This window comes from Globicephala melas, chromosome 10 (assembly GCF_963455315.2).
Source record: "Globicephala melas chromosome 10, mGloMel1.2, whole genome shotgun sequence".
In the NCBI taxonomy this organism is placed as follows: Eukaryota; Metazoa; Chordata; class Mammalia; order Artiodactyla; family Delphinidae; genus Globicephala; species Globicephala melas.
Window position 1 is genome coordinate 62,322,433 of NC_083323.1, and position 17,715 is coordinate 62,340,147.

General features: G+C 38.5%; 1 protein-coding gene across 1 annotated transcript in view; it reads left to right on the forward strand.

The window, feature by feature from the left end:
- FAM186A (family with sequence similarity 186 member A) overlaps positions 1-17,715 on the forward strand; it is a 62,737-nt gene that overhangs the window by 29,976 nt on the left and 15,046 nt on the right. Inside the window, 6 exon segments of the mRNA XM_070046542.1 lie at positions 5,074-5,293; positions 6,291-6,422; positions 6,425-6,457; positions 15,342-15,761; positions 15,764-16,253; positions 16,255-17,634. Coding sequence (XP_069902643.1) covers positions 5,074-5,293; positions 6,291-6,422; positions 6,425-6,457; positions 15,342-15,761; positions 15,764-16,253; positions 16,255-17,634 — 2,675 coding nt within the window.

Below are 17,715 nucleotides of genomic sequence, written 5' to 3' on the forward strand. Positions count from 1 at the left end.
AGTGGCTGTATCATTTTGTATTCCCACCAATAGTGCACAAGAGTTCCAATTTTCACATCCTTGCCAACATTTATTTTCTATTTTTCACTTGTTTGTTTGTTTTTGATAGTAGCCATCTGTATGGGTGTGAAGTGGTATCTCATTATGGGTTTGATTTGCATTTCCCTAATGATTAGTGATGTTGAGCTTTTTTTCATATATCTGTTGGCCATTTTATATATCTTCTTTGAATGTCTATTCAAGTCCTTTGCCCATTTTTGAATTGGGTTATTTATTTATTTGATGTTGAGAGTTTATTTTTAAATAAGTTCTTTTTAATATTTAATATTCTTGGTTCCTTTTTTTTTTTTTTTATAATTTTGGCTGCCTTAGGTCTTTGTTGCTGCACGCGGGCTTTTCTCTAGTTGCGGTGAGTGGGGGCTACTCTTCGTTGCGGTGCACGGGTTTCTCATTGTGGTGGATTCTTTTGTGGCAGAGCACGGGCTCTAGGCATGTGGGCTTCAGTAGTTGTGGCTCACGGGCTCAGTAGTTGTGGCTTGCGGGCTCTAGAGCACAGGTTCAGTAGCTGTGGCGCACGGGTTTAGTTGCTCCGCGGCATGTGGGATCATCCCGGACCAGGGCTCGATCCCAAGTCCCCTGCATTGGCAGGCAGATTCTTAACCACTGCACCACCAGGGAAGCCCTTCTTGGTTCCTTTGTCATAAACTGATGATATGTGTGTGCGGGTTTATTTCCAGGCTCTCTTTACTGTTCCATTGATGTATGTGTCTATTTTTATGCTGATATCATACTGTTTTAATTTCTATAGCTTGTAATATTGTTTGAAATCAGGGAGCTTGATGCCTCCAGCTTTTGTCTTTTTTCTCAATATTGCTTTAGCTCTTCAGGGTCTTTTATGATTCCAAAAGAATCAAATTTTAGGATTTTTTGTTCTATTTCTGTAAAAAATTTCAGGATTTTTTCTTCTATTTTTAGGATTTTTTGTTCTATTTCTGTAAAAAATGTCATTGGAATTTTGAAAAGGATTGTATTCAATCTGTAGGTTGCTTTGGGTAGTATAGATATTTTAACAATATTAATTCTCGCAGTGTATGAGCATGAAATACTTTTCCATGTGTGTCTTCTTCAATTTCTTTCATTAATGTCTTGTAGTTTCCAATATACACATCTTTCACCTCCTTGGTTAAATTTAGTCGCAGGTATTTTATTCTTTTTGACGAAGTTGTAAATGGGATTACTTTCTTAATTTCTCTTTCTGATAGTTCATTATTAGTATATAGAAAACTAAACATTTTTGTGTATGATTTTGTATCCTGCAACTTTCATGAATTCATTTATTTGTTCTAACAGGTTTGGTTTTTGTTGTTGTTGCTGTTGTTTTTTGATGGAAACTTTTTTTTTTGGCTGTGTTGGGTCTTCGTTGCTGCACACAGGCTTTCTCTAGTTGTGGCGAGCAGGGGCTACTCTTCATTACAGTGGGCTTCTCATTGCGGTGGCTTCTCTTTTGTGGAGCATGGGCTCTAGGCATGCAAGCTTCAGTAGTTGTGGCACACGGGCCCAGTAGTTGTGGCTTGTGGGTTCTAGAGCACAGCCTCAGTAGTTGTGGTGCACGGGCTTAATTGCTCCATGGCATGTGGACTCTTCCTGGACCAGGGATCGAACCCATGCCCCCTGCATTGGCAGGTGGATTCTTAACCACTGCGCCACAAGGGAAGTCCCTTTTGATGGAATCTTTAGAGTTTTCTATATATAAGATTATACCATCTGCAAACAAATATAATATTTCCTCCTTTTCAATATGGATGTCTTTTATTTCTTTTTCTTTTTTAAAATATTTATTTATTTTTGGCTGTGTTGAGTCTTTGCTGCTGCAGGTGGGTTTCTCTAGTTGCGGTGAGTGGGGGCTACTCTTCGTTGCTGTGCGCAGGCTTCTCTTGTTGTGGAGCACAGGCTTTAGGTGCACGGGCTTCAGTAGTTGTGGCATGCAGGCTCCAGTAGTTGTGGCACGCAGGTTCAGTAGCTGTGGCTCACAGGTTCTAGAGCACAGGCTTAGTAATTGTGGTACACGGGCTATGTTGCCCCACAACATGTGGGATCTTCCCAGACCAGGGATTGAACCCATGTCCCCTGCATTGGCAGGTGGATTCTTAACCACTGCACCACCAGGGAAGTCCCTATTTCTTTTTTCTTGCCTAATTACTCTGGCTAGGGCTTCCAGTAATATGTCAAACAGAACTGGTAAGAGTGGGCATCCTTGCCTTGTTCCTAATCTTAGAGGAATAATTTTCAGATTTTCACTTTTCAGTATGATGTTAGCTGTGGGCTTGTCATATATGGCATTTATTATTTTGAGGTATGTTCCCTCTATACCTGCTTTGTTGAAGTTTTCATCATGAAAGGGTGCTGAATTTTGTCACATGCTTATTCTGCATCAATTGAGATGATCATATGATTTTTTTCCCCTTCCTTTTGTAAATTTGGTATATTTCATTCATTTATTTTCACATGTTGAACCATTTTTGCATCCCTTGAATAAACCCCACGTGGTCATGGTATATAATTCTATTAATGTGCTGTTTAATTCTGTTTGCTAGTATTTTGTTGAGGATTTTTGCAACAATGTTTAGAGATGTTGGTCTGTAGTTTTTTTGTTTTTTCTGTTTTGCAGTATCTTTATCTGACTTTGGTATGAGGGTAATTCTGACCACAAAGAATGAGTTGAGAAAGGTTCCTTTCTCTTCAATTTTCTGGGAGAATTTATGAGAAGTTGGTGATACTTTTTCTTTAATCACCATGCTGTGTGTTAGTTTGTAATGTTATTCTTCATCACGGCTTATCAAACTTTGTCTCTGCTCTCCTGTATTTCTGATAATTTGCTGCAACTGCATTACCTATTTCTGATTGCAGTATTTCCAGCACCTAACATTTGATTACTCTTTTTTTTTTTTTTTTTTTTTTGCGGTACGCGGGCCTCTCACTGTTGTGGCCTCTCCCATTGTGGAGCACAGGCTCCAGACGCACAGGCTCAGCAGCCATGGCTCACGGGCCCAGCCACTCCACGGCATGTGGGATCCTCCCGGACCGGGACACGAACCCGCGTCCCCTGCATCGGCAGGCGGACTCTCAACCACTGCGCCACTAGGGAAGCCCTGATTACTCTTTTGACATGGTGATTTGGCTTGCAAAATCCAAATCTTAATGTTATTGTAAGGAGTGTAGAGAGAGTTCAGTTTGTCTGAAGCCAAACTGAGCGAGTAATTGATAAATTTGGAAACGATGGAGCAGTGATTCTCCATCTATCAGATTTACCATTCCCTTTTAAAATATTTTTAACATACCTTTGTTCCTCTGAAGTGAAATTCATAGATAAAATATCTATACTGATACTTTAAAAAATTAATATGTGAGCGTAAATATAAGTGCTAATTTATAATAACATGCATTTCAATGTGTAAATTCTAGGTCAAACTTCACTAGAAGACATAACAAAGTAGTAGATAGAGGCTTGCATCCTTATGTAGAATTAAAATAAATATGAAAGCTACAAATACAGGCTGATACAAATGCAGGTTTATTGTACTGGCACTACATACTATTAGCAGTAGTGCCTTGCTAGTTGGTACTATGGTGTTTCAGAATGGTGAAATTTTATTGGAGAAATTCTAAAGAATATTTTCCTTTGATTTACAAAATATTTGCATTCCTGGAAATTTCAGTAAGCAATGAAACTTTGTAAAAAATTATTCTGCATTTATACTTTAAAAAGAGTAAGTTTCTAGGCTCAGATAATTATAAACAGATTTTTTTTAAACCTATGTGAATATCCCATGGGACAGTCAAAATTTATGCAGGACGGACCAATTCTTTAACATGTGTACTGTCCATTGCACCGTTGGGTGGGCTGGCACTCCTTAGCATCTTTTACTAAATACAATAAATCTTCCCTCCCATTCATTGTTACAACCAAAAATGCTTCCACAAATTTCTTTTTTAAGTTATTTATTTATTTAGGCTGCGTTGGGTCTTCATTGCTGCATGCAGGCTTTCTCTAGTTGTGGTGAGCGGGAGCTACTCTTTGTTGGGGTGCGCGGGCTTCTCATTGCAGTGGCCACTCTTGTTGTGGAGCACGGGCTCTAGGCATGTGGGCTTCAGTAGTTGCAGTGTGTGGGCTCTGTAGTTGTGGCTCGCCGGCTCTAGAGTGCAGTCTCAGTAGTTATGGCGCATGGGCTTATTTGCTTCGCGGCATGTGGGATCTTCCCCGACCAGGGATGGAACCCGTGTCCATTGCATTGGCAGGCAGATTCTTAGCCACTGTGCTACCAGGGAAGTCCCCACAAATTTCTAAATGCCCATATGAGGCAGTAATTACCCCCACTGAGAATTTGCTGATAGATTCTTGAGGAGGGGAAATAATGAAGTAGAAGTCATGTTGTGGAATATTCTGATAGCTGCTTTCCAGGTGTAAGCGTTGATTAAAAAAAGAAAAAGAAGTAACTTCCTTTAATTAATTAGTAATTAATTAGTTTGTTTACAGCAGCCACAGTTTATAAGGTATTTCACACATCTTACGCGTCTCACATCAACTATAAACTCAGCATCTCCATTATTTTACAGATGAGTCAGGGCAGCTCAGAATTGTTAAGTGATTTATTAAAAGTCATTTTAATGAGAGAGCTAGAGTTGGAGTCCAGATATGGTTTCAGACCCAATATTCTTTTCATTATATCATAGCAATGCTAGGATGAAGGCAGAGAAAAAAAATTTAAGAGGAAAATCTGAGACTCAGAGAAAAACTGGAATTAGGGGACTTCCCTGGTGGTCCAGTGGTTAAGACTCCATGCTTCCACTGCAGGGGGGTGTGGATTTGATCCCTGGTCAGGAAACTAAGATCTCACATGCCACGCAGCCAAAAACAAACAAACAAAAGACAACAACAACAAAACACTAGAATTGGCAGCCCTTTGATTAGACAGCTCTATAGTGACTGTCACTGACATTCTGGGAAGAAAGGTGGTCAAAGCTTACGGTCAAACAGAGGATTTATTAATATATTCCCCCTTCTTATTCTTATAGGACCTTAATATGCAGCTGGGTGACATCATGCAGAATGTGCAGTAGATAATAATAAATCACTATACTATGGATGAGAATGTGCACTCTGGAAGGAAAATATCCCTTACAGAACATAAGAAATAGAGAGCAAGTTTGCTGGAGAAAATAGTTACTTGTGCCAAGACTGCTGAAATTAAAGAAAAGACTCTTGTCTACATTCTGGCCTGGTTGGAAGAATGGAGTAAGTTTCCAGAAGTGATTTAAAGTTAATGAAAAAGCTAGAGAATGGAATTATAACCAAATTATGAAGGATTAGAAGAAGACTAAACAAGAAAAGACTAAGGTGGTTATTTAGAGAACAGGTGCTCTCTGTTCCAGGAAGAATAGAATAAGGAAAATATAAGCTCGCTCACTTAGTACCAGCTATTCTGGCCTCCTTGCTTTTCTTCAAGCATGCCAGCATACTCCTGCCCAGTGTCCTTATGCTTTCTAGTCCCTTGCCTGGAACATTTTCCATCAGGTAGCCACATGGCTCATTCTCTGCTTATATTTCTATTTAAAATGAGGTGTTCTCTGACCATCCCCATTCTCTACCCACTGGCACTGTCCATTATTCTTTACTCTTCTTTATTTTTGTCTATAGCATTTCTTACCATCTGACATACCTTATAATTAATGTGTCTTTAAAATATTTTTTGTCTGTGTCCTTTCACTAGAATGTAAATAGTATGAAATTAGGGAATTTGTTTTATTCAATGCTGTATCTTCAGGATCTAGAACAGTACATGACAGAGGAGACACTGGTTGAATGAAAGAATGAATAAGCTAAGAATACAAAAAAGAGAAATTTCATTTAGTTACAAGAAATCTCATGTAACAGGGGTTATAAAATACTAGAAAACTTACCAAAGGAGTTAATTGGGGTTTAGATCCCCAATATTAAAGCACATGTTCACATTTTAGATATCCCCATCCCTGAAGTCAGGGAACTAACAAATTAGACACCTTTCAACCATATTTTAACCATATTTTCATGGCCAAGGCTTATTGTTCAGCCTTCTATTCCAAGTTTCTCTTTTTAAATTTCTTCATAGAGAGAAGCCTCAGAATAGAAATAATTACGAGATACCTATATTTCCCAATACTACAATATTGAATAGGTAGCCAATATTATAAGCCTATATGGTTATAATTATTTATTTTTCTGCACAAAAGTAATTTTTTTTACTCTCTTCAAGATGTCATTTTGTCTGAGATGACTACAATTGATATTGATGAACACCACCACTGTATAGCACAAATGGTGATGTTACCAGAAACGCTCAAAGCTATCGAGAGCAATGTCAAGCTACTGAGCAGAATTAGTACATCTTTGAAGAAAAGAAGAAACAAAAGAAAAAACGAGGTAAGAGTGCTCTAAGACTTTGAAAATAGATTTGACTTTTTCTAAAAAAGAGCTTTATAATTTACGTACCATAAAATTTACCCACGATAATTGTACAATTCAATGACTTTTAATAAATTTAGAGTTGTGCAACTATCACCACAATCTAACTTTAGAACATTTTTATCATCCCCCAAAGATCTCTCAGGCCCATTTGCAGTCAATCCTCATTCCCACCCTCAGCCCCAGACAACCACTAATCTCTTTTCTGTCTCAATAGATTTGCCTTTCCTGGATATTTCATGAAGTGGAATCATATTTTATGTAGTCTTTTATGTCTGGTGTCTTTCATTTAGCATAATGTTTTTGAGGTTCAGCCATGTTATAGCATGTATCAGTAGTTTCTTCCTTTCTATTGCCAATTGTACACCATTGTTTGCATATACCAAACTTTGTTTATCCATTTACCAGTGCATGGACATTTGCATTGCTCCCACTTTTTGGCTTTTATGAATAATGCTGCTATGAACACACATGTATAAGTTTTTGTGTGGACATAAAATTTCATTTCTTTTTGGGGATACCTAGGAGTAGAATTTCTATGTCATTTATTTATCTATTGCTGGTAAACTTATGTTTAACTTTTTAAGAAATTGTTAACTGATTTCCCAAGTGACAGCACCATTGCAATTTCCATCAGCAGTGTATTACGGTTCCAGTTTCTTCACATCCTCAACAACTCTTGTCATTGTCTGTCTTTTTTATTATAGCCTTTCTAATAAGTATGAAGTGATATCTCATTGTGTTTTTTTTTTTTTTTTTTTGCGGTACGCGGGCCTCTCACTGTTGTGGCCTCTCCCGTTGCGGAGCACAGGCTCCGGACGCGCAGGCCCAGCGGCCATGGCTCACCGGCCCAGCTGCTCCGCGGCACGTGGGATCTTCCCAGACCGGGGCACGAACCCGTGTCCCCTGCATCTGGCAGGCGGACTCTCAACCACTGCGCCACCAGGGAAGCCCTCATTGTGGTTTTAATTTGCATTTCCCTAATGATTAATGATGTTGAGCATTTTTTCATGTGCTTATTAGTCATTCCTATATCTTTGATGAAATGGCTATTCAAATACTTAGCCATTTTTATTGTTGAGTTTTAAGAGTTCCTTATATATCCTGGATACAAGTCCTTTATCAGAAAAGTGATTTGCAAATGTTTTCTCCCATTCTGTGGCTTGTCTTTCATTTTCTTAATGGTGCCTTGAAACCCAAAAGTGTTTAATTTTGATGATGTTCCATCAATTTATCATTTTTTTCTTATATGGATCATGGTTTTAGTGTTGTATTATGAACTTGTATCAGTCAGAATTCAACCATGAGAGCAGAACCAGAAGGAGATTATATATAATCTATCTATCCATCTATCTATCACATTGCAATTGAGGGACATGCTCTGTATTATTTTAATTCTTTTAAATGTATTGGGACTTGTTTTGTAGCCTAGCATATGAGCTATTCTGGAGAGTATTCCATGTGTTCTTGAGAAGAATATATATCTGGTTGTTGTCAGGTGCAGTGTTTTATAGTTGGTTTATATTGTTGTTCTAGTCTTCTATGTATCTCTTTGCTGATTTTTCTATCTAGTTGTTCTATCCATTATTGAGAGTGGGATATTGAACTCTCCAATATTATTGTTATTTCTCTCTTTAATTCTGTCAGTTTTTTTGCTTCCTGTATTTGAAGGCTCTGTTGTTAGATGCACATATGTTTATAATTGTGTTAGCTTCCTGATGAACTGACCCTTTTATCATTATAAAATGTCTTCTGTTGTCTCTAGAACCATTTTTTTTCCTTAACGTTTATTTTGTCGGATATTAGTATAGTCTCTCTAGCTCCCCTGTGGTTACTGTTAGCAAGATTGAATCTAGGATGTGTTGCTTATAGTTGGATCTTGTGGGATTTTTTAAATTTTTAAATACAATATGGCAATCTCTGACTTTTGGCTGGAGTGATTAATTCATATTTAATGTAATTATTGATATGGTTGGATATATACCTGCTATTTTGCTGTTTTCCATATGTCTCATATATCTTTTTCTTCTTCTATTCTTCTTTTACTGCCTTCTGTGTTAAACAGATATTTTATTTTTATTTTTAGTTGTGTTGGGTCTTCGTTGCTGCGTGCAGGCTTCCTCTAGTTGCAGCAAGCAGGGACTACTCTTCTTTGTGGTTTGCAGGCTTCTCATTGCGGTGGCTTCTCTTGTTGCGGAGCACAGGTTCTAGGCACGTGGGCTTCAGTAGTTGTGCCACACTGGCTCAGTAGTTGTGGCTCGTGGGTTCTAGAGCGCAGGCTCAGTAGTTGTAGCACACGGGCTTACTTGCTCCATGGCATGTGGGATCTTCTGGGACCAGGGATCAAAGCCGTGTCCTGTGCATTGGCAGGTGGATCTTAACCACTGCGCCACCAGGGAAGTCCCCTAAACAGATATTTTCTAGTCTACCTTTTTTTTTTTGGTTTTTTTTTTTTTTTTTTTTTGAAGTACGCGGGCCTCTCACCGTTGTGGCCTCTCCCGTTGCGGAGCACAGGCTCCGGACACGCAGGCTCAGCGGCCATGGCTCACGGGCCCAGCCGCTCCACAGCATGTGGTATCCTCCCAGACTGGGGCACGAACCTGTGTCCCCTGCATCGGCAGGTGGACTCTCAACCACTGCGTCACCAGGGAAGCCCTAGTCTACCTTTTAATTCCATTTTTTCCTACATTTTTGGAGTAATTTTCTTAGTGGTTGTTCTAGGAACTGAAGTATACACCTTAAATTACCACAATCTGTCAGAGATTAGTACTAACTTAATTTCAGCAAAATATAGAACCTTTGCTCCAATAGCTCCATTCTCTTCCCCTCCTTTGTGCTTTGTCATATATATTACATATTTACGCATTATATGCCCAACAATATAGTTTTATAATTATTGTTATTTATTTATTTACTTATTTATTTTTGGCTGCATTGGGTCTTCGCTGCTGCATGCGGGCTTTCTCTAGTTGCAGCAAGCGGGGGCTACTCTTCATTGCAGTGCACAGGCTTCTCAATGTGGTGGCTTCTCTTGTTGTGGAGCACAGGCTCTAGGCACGTGGGCTTCAGTGGTTGTGGAACGTGGGCTCAGTAGTTGTGGCACATGGGCTTAGTTGTGCCGAGGCATGTGGGATCTTCCTGGACCAGGGATTAAACCCATGTCCCCTGCATTGGTGGGAGTATTCTTAACCACTGCGCCATCAGGGAAGTCCATATAAATTATTGTTTTATATGATTGTCTTTTTAATTGACTAAGAGAGGAAAAAGAAAATAATATTTTTACCGTCTTTTAAATTTACTTACATATACTGGTGCTCTTTATTTCTTTGTGTGAAATTGCATTATCCTCTGGTGTCATTTTCTTTCAACCTAAAGGACTTCTTTACTATGTCTTGTAAGGCCAGTCTACCAGCACCAAGTCATTGCTTATCTGGCATTGTCTTCATTTCACATTCATTTTTTTCAGGCAGTTTTAGATTTAGAGAAAAATTGAGACTATAATAAAGTTCCATTTATCTCACCATACTTTATTATTATTAATATTTACATTAGTATGATGCATTTGCTATAATTAACAAACCAATATTGAGACATTATTAATTAAAGTTTGTAATTGATTAATAATTCCTTGTTTTTACCTAGTGTCCTTTTTCTGTTTCAGGAGCCCATCCAGGGTACCAGATTACATCTAGTTGCCATGTCTCCTTAGGCTTTCTTGGCTGTGACAATTTCTCAGATTTTTCCTTGTGTTTGATGTCCCTGATGGGTTTGAGGAGTACCAGTCAGGTGTATTGTAAAATGCCCCTCTATTGGAATTCATCTGATATTTTTCTCACATTTACCCTGGGGCTATGGGGTTTTGGGAGAAAGATCACAGAGGTAAAGTACTATTGTCACAATATCATTTCAAGGGTACATATTATCAAATGATTTATGACTCAGTGTTGACCTTGATCACCTAGCTAAAATAGTGCTTGTCAGATTTCTCCACTGCAAAGTTAGTTTTTTCCTCATTTGCCATATTGTGCTCTTTAAAAGGAAGTCCATATGTGCAGCCCACATTTAAGGAATGGAGAGTTATGCGCCCCCTCCTCTAGGGTGGAGTATCTACATAAATTATTTGAACTTTTAAGCACAGGAGTCTGTCTCTTCTCTCCTATTTAGTAATTTATTAGATTATTTATTTATATCAAAATGAAATCACAGATATTTAATACTTTGGGTTATAAAACCTAATACTACTTTATTTTCTTGCTCAAGTTCCAGCTTTGGCCATCAGAACCTCTTTCAGTTGGTTTTTGTGCCCCTTTCACATACCCGCATCAATGTGGTTTATTCTCTCTATCTTTTTTTTTTAGCACTTCCTTACTTTCTGGTACTTACAAGTTACAAGATGCTTCAGGTTCATCTTGAATATTTCCTGCCCCAGTTCTAGAATCTGTCATTTCTCCAAGGACTTCTGGTTCCTTTCATTAGAGAATAGTATTAAAAACCAAGATCTGGTTGCTATGTGTGGTCATTGCTACTAGGGTGTTATTTCTGTTTGGCCCTCTCATCTTTCTTTTTTTCTTTTTTTTTTTTTGGCTTGTGGGGTCTTAGTTCCCTGACCAGGGATTCAACCTGGGCCCTCAGGAGTGAGAGCTTGGAGTCCTAACCACCGGAGCACCAGGGAATTCCCTTGGCCCTCTCATCTGACAGAGCAAAAAAAATGTGTGCGTGTGCTGACCCATGAATATACACATATCTATAGACATTTATGTATATAATCATCTGTAACTACATTAAGCTAAACATGAGTCCTTGTCAATGTCTCTAACTCTAATTCATTATCACATGGATCATTCTAGCTCCCTCCCCTTGCTTATCAGTAAATTCCTACCCAAAACAGTGAGAACCTGTTCCTACCATCTGCCATCCATTTACTTAATTGTTCAGTCCAGTATACATGTATAGCAGTATCAGAATTATTAACCCATACTCCCAAGGGAAACAACTTATCAACTACAGTACAGCCCTCATATGTAGTTCCTTTTGCCTTGGTCTTACAGAATCCTTTCATTTCCAGTTACTTAGGTCAGCAACACTCCCTCTTCCCCAGCACTGCCATTTCCTTCAGTGAGGTTGTGTCATACATTTCTAATATGGTTAGATTCTCATATCATAGTATGAATTCCTTCCTGGGATCCCCTTACCTCCTAGGTGGTTATTTTTAAAAATGTGCCTATGTAGTTTCACTCTTGGTACTGTAGAGTTCTGTAGGGTTTGACAAATGTATATTGTCATGTATCCACCATTACAGTATCATACAGAATAGTTTCTCCATCCTAAAAATCCCCTGTGTTTAATCCTTCCCCTCTCTCCAAGACTCTGGCAACCACTGCTTTTTTAGGGTCCCTATAGTTTTGACTTGTCAAGAATGTCATATAATTGGAATTATGCAGTATGTAGCTTTTCCAGACAGGTTTCTATCTCTTAGCAATACACATTTAAGTTTCCTCCATAACATTCTGTGGCTTAATAGATTATTTCTTTTTATTGCTGAATAATATTTCATTGTATAGATGTACCACAGTTTGTTTATCTCCCTATTGAAGGACATTTTGGCTGCTTCCAGGTTTTGGTGATTAAGAATAAAGCTACTATAAACATTCTCATGCAAGTATTTTGTGTGGACGTAAGTTTTCAAATTAACTGGGTAGATACCTAGAAGCATGATTGCTGAATCATATAAGACTACATTGGGACTTCCCTGGTGGTCCAGTGGTCAAGACTCCGTGCTCTCAATGCAGGCCCAGGTTCCATCCATGGTCAGGGAACTAAATCCCACATGCTGCAACTAAGAGTCCACATGCCACAACTAAGAAGTCTGCACACCGCAACAAAGATCCTGTGTGCCGTACCTAAGACCTGGCACAGCCAAATAAATAAATATTTGGAACTTCCCTGGTGGCGCAGTGGTTAAGAATCCACCTGCCAACGCAGGGACACAGGTTCGATCCCTGGTCCGGGAAGATCCCACATGCCGCAGAGCAACTAAGCCTGTGCACAACAACTACTGAGCCTGCGCTCTAAAGCCCACGAGGCACAACTACTGAGCCCACGTGCCACAACTACTGAAGGCCGCATGCCTAAAGCCTGTGCTCCACAACAAGAGAAGCCATGAGAAGCCCGCGCACCACAACAAAGAGTATAGCCCCCACTCACCACAACTAGAGAAAGCCCATACATAGGAAAAAAGACCCCATGCAGGCAAAAATAAATAAATAATAGTAGTAAATTTTTTAAAAGACTACATTATTTTGTAAGTAATTTTGTAAGAAACTTCCAAACTGTCTTCTCAAGTATCTGTACCATTTTTCATTCCCACCAGCAATAAACAAAAGTTCCAGTTACTCCATATCCTTGCGAGCATTGGTATTATCTGTTTTTTAAAAAATTTTAGATATTTTAATAGGTGTGCAACAGTATCTCACTGTAATTTCAATTCTCCAATGACAAGTGATATTGAGCATCTTCTCATATGCTTACTTGCTGTCAGTATATATTATTTCTTACCTTCATTAAAAATAAAGAGTTGTACATGCATGCTACTTTGAGAAGCATGTACTCATTTCAGTGAATGGATGTGACAGACATTCTGTAATGTATTTAGAGAAGAGTTTAAAAATACATGTATTAACTATGGATATATGAGTGTTCACTGAAAGCAACTTTGACAGGAGTGTTATTTCAGTGAATGGATGTGATAGCTCTTCCGTAATACATTTAGAGAAGTGTTTAAAAACATGCACTAATGATGGTTATGAGGGCTGTACATTCATGCTACTTTGGGAAGAGTGTTATTTCAGGGAATGGATGTCTTCACTTCTAGTAATCTAGCATCAAGTTTGCTGTGTTATTTTTGAAGAACAGTTTTGCTGGATATAGAATTCTTGGTTAATAGTATTATTCTTTCAGCACTTTGAATATACCATCCCACTGCCTTCTGCCTCCACTGTTTCCGATAAGAAGTGACCTGTTAAATTTACTGCGGTTCCCCTGTTCTTAATGGGTCTCCTTTGATTGTGATGAGTCATTTTTCTCTTTTTGCTTTAAAGATTCTCACTTTGTCTGGCTTTCAACAGTTTGACTATGATGTTCTAGGTATCGATCTTTTGGTATTTATCCCACTTAGAATTTGCTGAGCTTCTTGAACGTGTTGATTAATGTTTTTCATCAAATTTGGGATAATCTGGCCATTATTTCTTCAAATACTTTTAATGCCCCACTGTCTTCTTCTTCTGGGACTTCTATTGCTTGTACATTGGTATGCTTGATGGTATCTTACAAGTCTCTGAGGCTTTGTTCATTTTTCTTTATTCTTTTTCCTCCCTGTTCTTCAGAGTAGACAATCTCTAGTTATTTAGCATCAGGTTTGTTGGTTATTTTCTTCTGTAAGCTCAAACATGCTGTTGAGCCCTTTTGGTGAATTTTTCATTTCAGTTATTGTACTACTCAACTCCAATTTTTCCACTTGGTTTTCCAGTTTTTATCTCTTTAATGATATGCTCTATTTGACGAGTAATTGTCATCATACTTTTATTTTAAAATATGGTTTCTTTTAGTTTTTTGGACATATTTATAACTGCTTCTTTTTTTCTGATAAGTCCAACATCTGCCCACCTCCTCTCCCTGGTCTCTGAGACAATTTCTACTGACTGCTTTTCCTCCTGTGTATGGGTCACACTTTTCTGTTTCTTTGCATGCTTTTTTTTATGTTGAAAACTGGACATTTTAGGTAATACGTTGTAGCAACTCTGGATTTTGATTCTCCTTACAACCTCCAGAGTTTGTTTTTGTTGCCTTTTTGGTTTGTTTTTTAGTGACTTGTCTGGACTAATTTGGTGGAGTCTGTATCCCCCACAGTGGGCAGCCACTGATATCTCTGCTCAGTTGTGTTTTTTTGTTTGTTTATTTTTATTTTTAAGCATGAATTTTAGGGGTTACTTTTGGGTCAGCATAGCTTAGTGGTCAGTCAATGATTAGTCAATCGTTAATTAATCCAGATTGATCCAATAAGGCTTCTACTCTTTGCTAACGGATCTGTGTATGGGTTAAAGTAGAATTGTTAAAGAATCGCTTTGCTCTAGATCAAATCAACCCCCTCAGGCAGTAGAGCTGTCAGTCCTCACAGGCTGCCTCACTCTGGTAGAACTCAGGCCATAGGGCTAGGGAGTTGGAGATGGAAGCAGCTCCAGGCTAAAACATCATAGCAAATTTTTCTTGAATAAATTCTTCTCAATTTGTTGTATGCCTTTGCTCAGTTTCCAAAGTCCTAAAATGATTGTTTTTGGCAGTTTTGCTCAGTTTTTTCATTGCCTTTTTGGGAAAAATTTGCTGAGTTTCTCATTCAGCCATTTTGGAAATCCCTTCAAATGTTTGCCTTCTATTCTTTTGTGATCCTTTTGAAAGAATCAAGGTTAGCTTCGACTCAGAAAAGGGAGAATAGAAAGATAGGAACCCAAGAAAGAAAATGGAAAGCACCAAGCATAATCAAAACCAAAGGAAAGTTCTGGTTTACCTTATGTCTAATCTCAAAATTGTAATCGGAAGTAAGTTGAGGTCACAGCTGAGTTCTTCTCCTAAACTCTGGAAGAAGAACTTCTAGATGATTGTGGGAAAAGAGTCATTCTTTTGAAAATAGTGCTGTTTATTTTGGGGCCAAACTTTCCTGATGAAACTTTATCCTATATCTATCTGTTAATTTAGGCTAATTCCTTAGGCTTAAACATAGAGCACAGCACAAAAGAAGAAATGCGATCTCATTATTTTATTTATTTATTTATTTATTTATTTCTTCTAGCATCTAGAGGTTCTCTATGGAAATCTTGGATAGAAAGTGTTATACAGCGACCTGCAACAGCTCATGCTTTAAGACCAGATCAGATGATTAGTGATCAATTTGCAACAAATACAAAGGTTTCAGAAATCCAAGATATGCTACAGGAACTCAAAGATACTGCAGTGTTCAATAAATTGGAAAACAATGCTATTAAATATATGTCATCAACAATAGAAAACCTTTCGAAAGCTCTGAGTACACTAAATGATGAAGTGAAAGGTATTAACCTCCAAAGTGCCAATATGTATACAAATGAGACAAGTGAAAGAGAAAAAGAGATTTCCCTGAAGATAATACAAGATCTCAGTAAAAAAAAAAATGAAATGCTTCAGCAGAAACTTCAAGAAGCAGAAGAAACATATACACACCTTGTTCATCCAAAGGCGTAGAACACCAAGCACTGCCCACACCAACAATGAGAGTGTCACCCGAGCCCTCCCCACAGTTAGCCATCAGCCAAGCTGACACATTAGACAGTGTAGACAGTATTTTGGCCAAAGAATTTGAAATTGTTGTAGATGAGGCCCCCCAAAAAGGGACCAAAGCCTTGGGGATCAAGTGGGACTCATCTCCTTCATACACAGCCCAAGGTGAGACCATTTCAGATATAACTGACCAGCAATACCCTTTACCTGAAAAAAAACAGAAAAAGTCTTCTGAAGAGATCACTGAAGATATCATTATAGATAAGATATCAGCGAAGAAAGGCGGTGCCTTTCAGAAAGATGGGACTGATCGGTACCAATCCCAGGAAGGAAAGCGCACAAAAGGCCCATATGTGCAGGAGACCTCTGAATCAAATGTGAATGATGATAAAGGTAAACAGAAAGTCACAGGGACCAAACTTGATCACCACTTTGAAATACAAGCACTAGAAAAGAAAAGAAATAAAATCCTTTTCTGAAAGCAAATCAAAGTCACTCACTGAATCAAAAAGTCAACATTTTCCTTCTGATTTCCCTTCTGACACAAAGAGCCAAGGTGGCAAAAGTGGAACCAGTAGTATATGGGAAAGACTCAGGAAAGCCAAACTTCAATATTCACATAGCAAAAGTCAAATTTCTTCAGAGAATAAAGAGGAACTCATCATTGAGTCAATGGACGAAGAAGGCAGAAGTGAGATGAGTAGCCAAGCGGAGCCATCCAGGTTGAGCCAACTTGATTATTCCTCTGAGAAAATGAAAATAAAAGGAAAGAAACACCAAATCTCTCCAGGAACCATTATAAGCAAAGAAGAAAAAACTGAAGAGAAGGATATGTCAGTCTTCGCCATGAAAGTCAAGTCTCTTGAACTTGTTAAATCACAGTCTAGGATAACTAAAGAGACTTCAGGAATTCCAGATGGCAAAAGAGAACAGAGTAACCTAGAAGAATTTCAGAAAGCCATAGTGTCATTCCTAAAAGAGAAAATTGATAACATAGGAAAGCCTTTGGATAAAAAGACTAGGTCAAAAAAAAAAAAAAAAAAAAAAAAAGACTGGTCAAAAGAAGAGTTATTATTAAAAAGAGCAGAAGTTGAAAAATTAGGAATCATAAAGGCAAAAATCGAGGAATATTTCCAAAAAGTGGCTGAAACTGTGACAAAAATCTTGAGAAAATACAAAGATATAAAAAATGCAGGATAAATTGGAGAGAAACCTATGAACTAAAAAAAGGTGGTCTCATTTATGCCAGAATTGCATTTTCAGAAGCAGATTAGTGCAAAGTCAGAAATTAGCACCTTACTTTCACAGGAGAGCCTTGGCCCACTAACTGACAATTTAATACAAATGATCTTGGCTGAAATAGAAAGTGAAAGGGATGTTCCTGTAGCCTCAACAGTAGGGAAAGACCATAAGGAGAAGGAAAAACAAAGGCTAGAAGAAAGGAGCTATGAGATGATAAATAAGAATTTGGAAAAGGAAGAGGCATGGCTCCCAATGAAGGAGGGAAAGCGAGGGCAACAGAAGCAGAAACAGTGGCAGGAAGAAGAGGTGTGGAAGGGACAGCAAAAACAGAGGATGCAAAAGCAGATTGAGCCAGATGAGAAGCAAAAGAAAAGGGAAGAGGAGAAAGAAGGGCATCAGAAGTCAAAGCAGCAGCAGCTGGAAGCATGGAAGCAAAAAATGAAAGAACAAGGAGTGCCCTTGGAGAAGGAGAAAGGACAGCAGATGATGCAGGTTCAGAAGGAAGTGAGATATCTGGAGCAAGAAAGCAGTTGGGAGAGAGAGGAGGAGAAGCAGAAGCCAAGGAGAAAGGTAGAGGACCATGAAAGGCAGAAGCAGAAAACAGCAAAGGAGATGAAAACTTTTTAACAACCAGAACAGGTGCTCAGTCACACTTCAGTGACATTGTC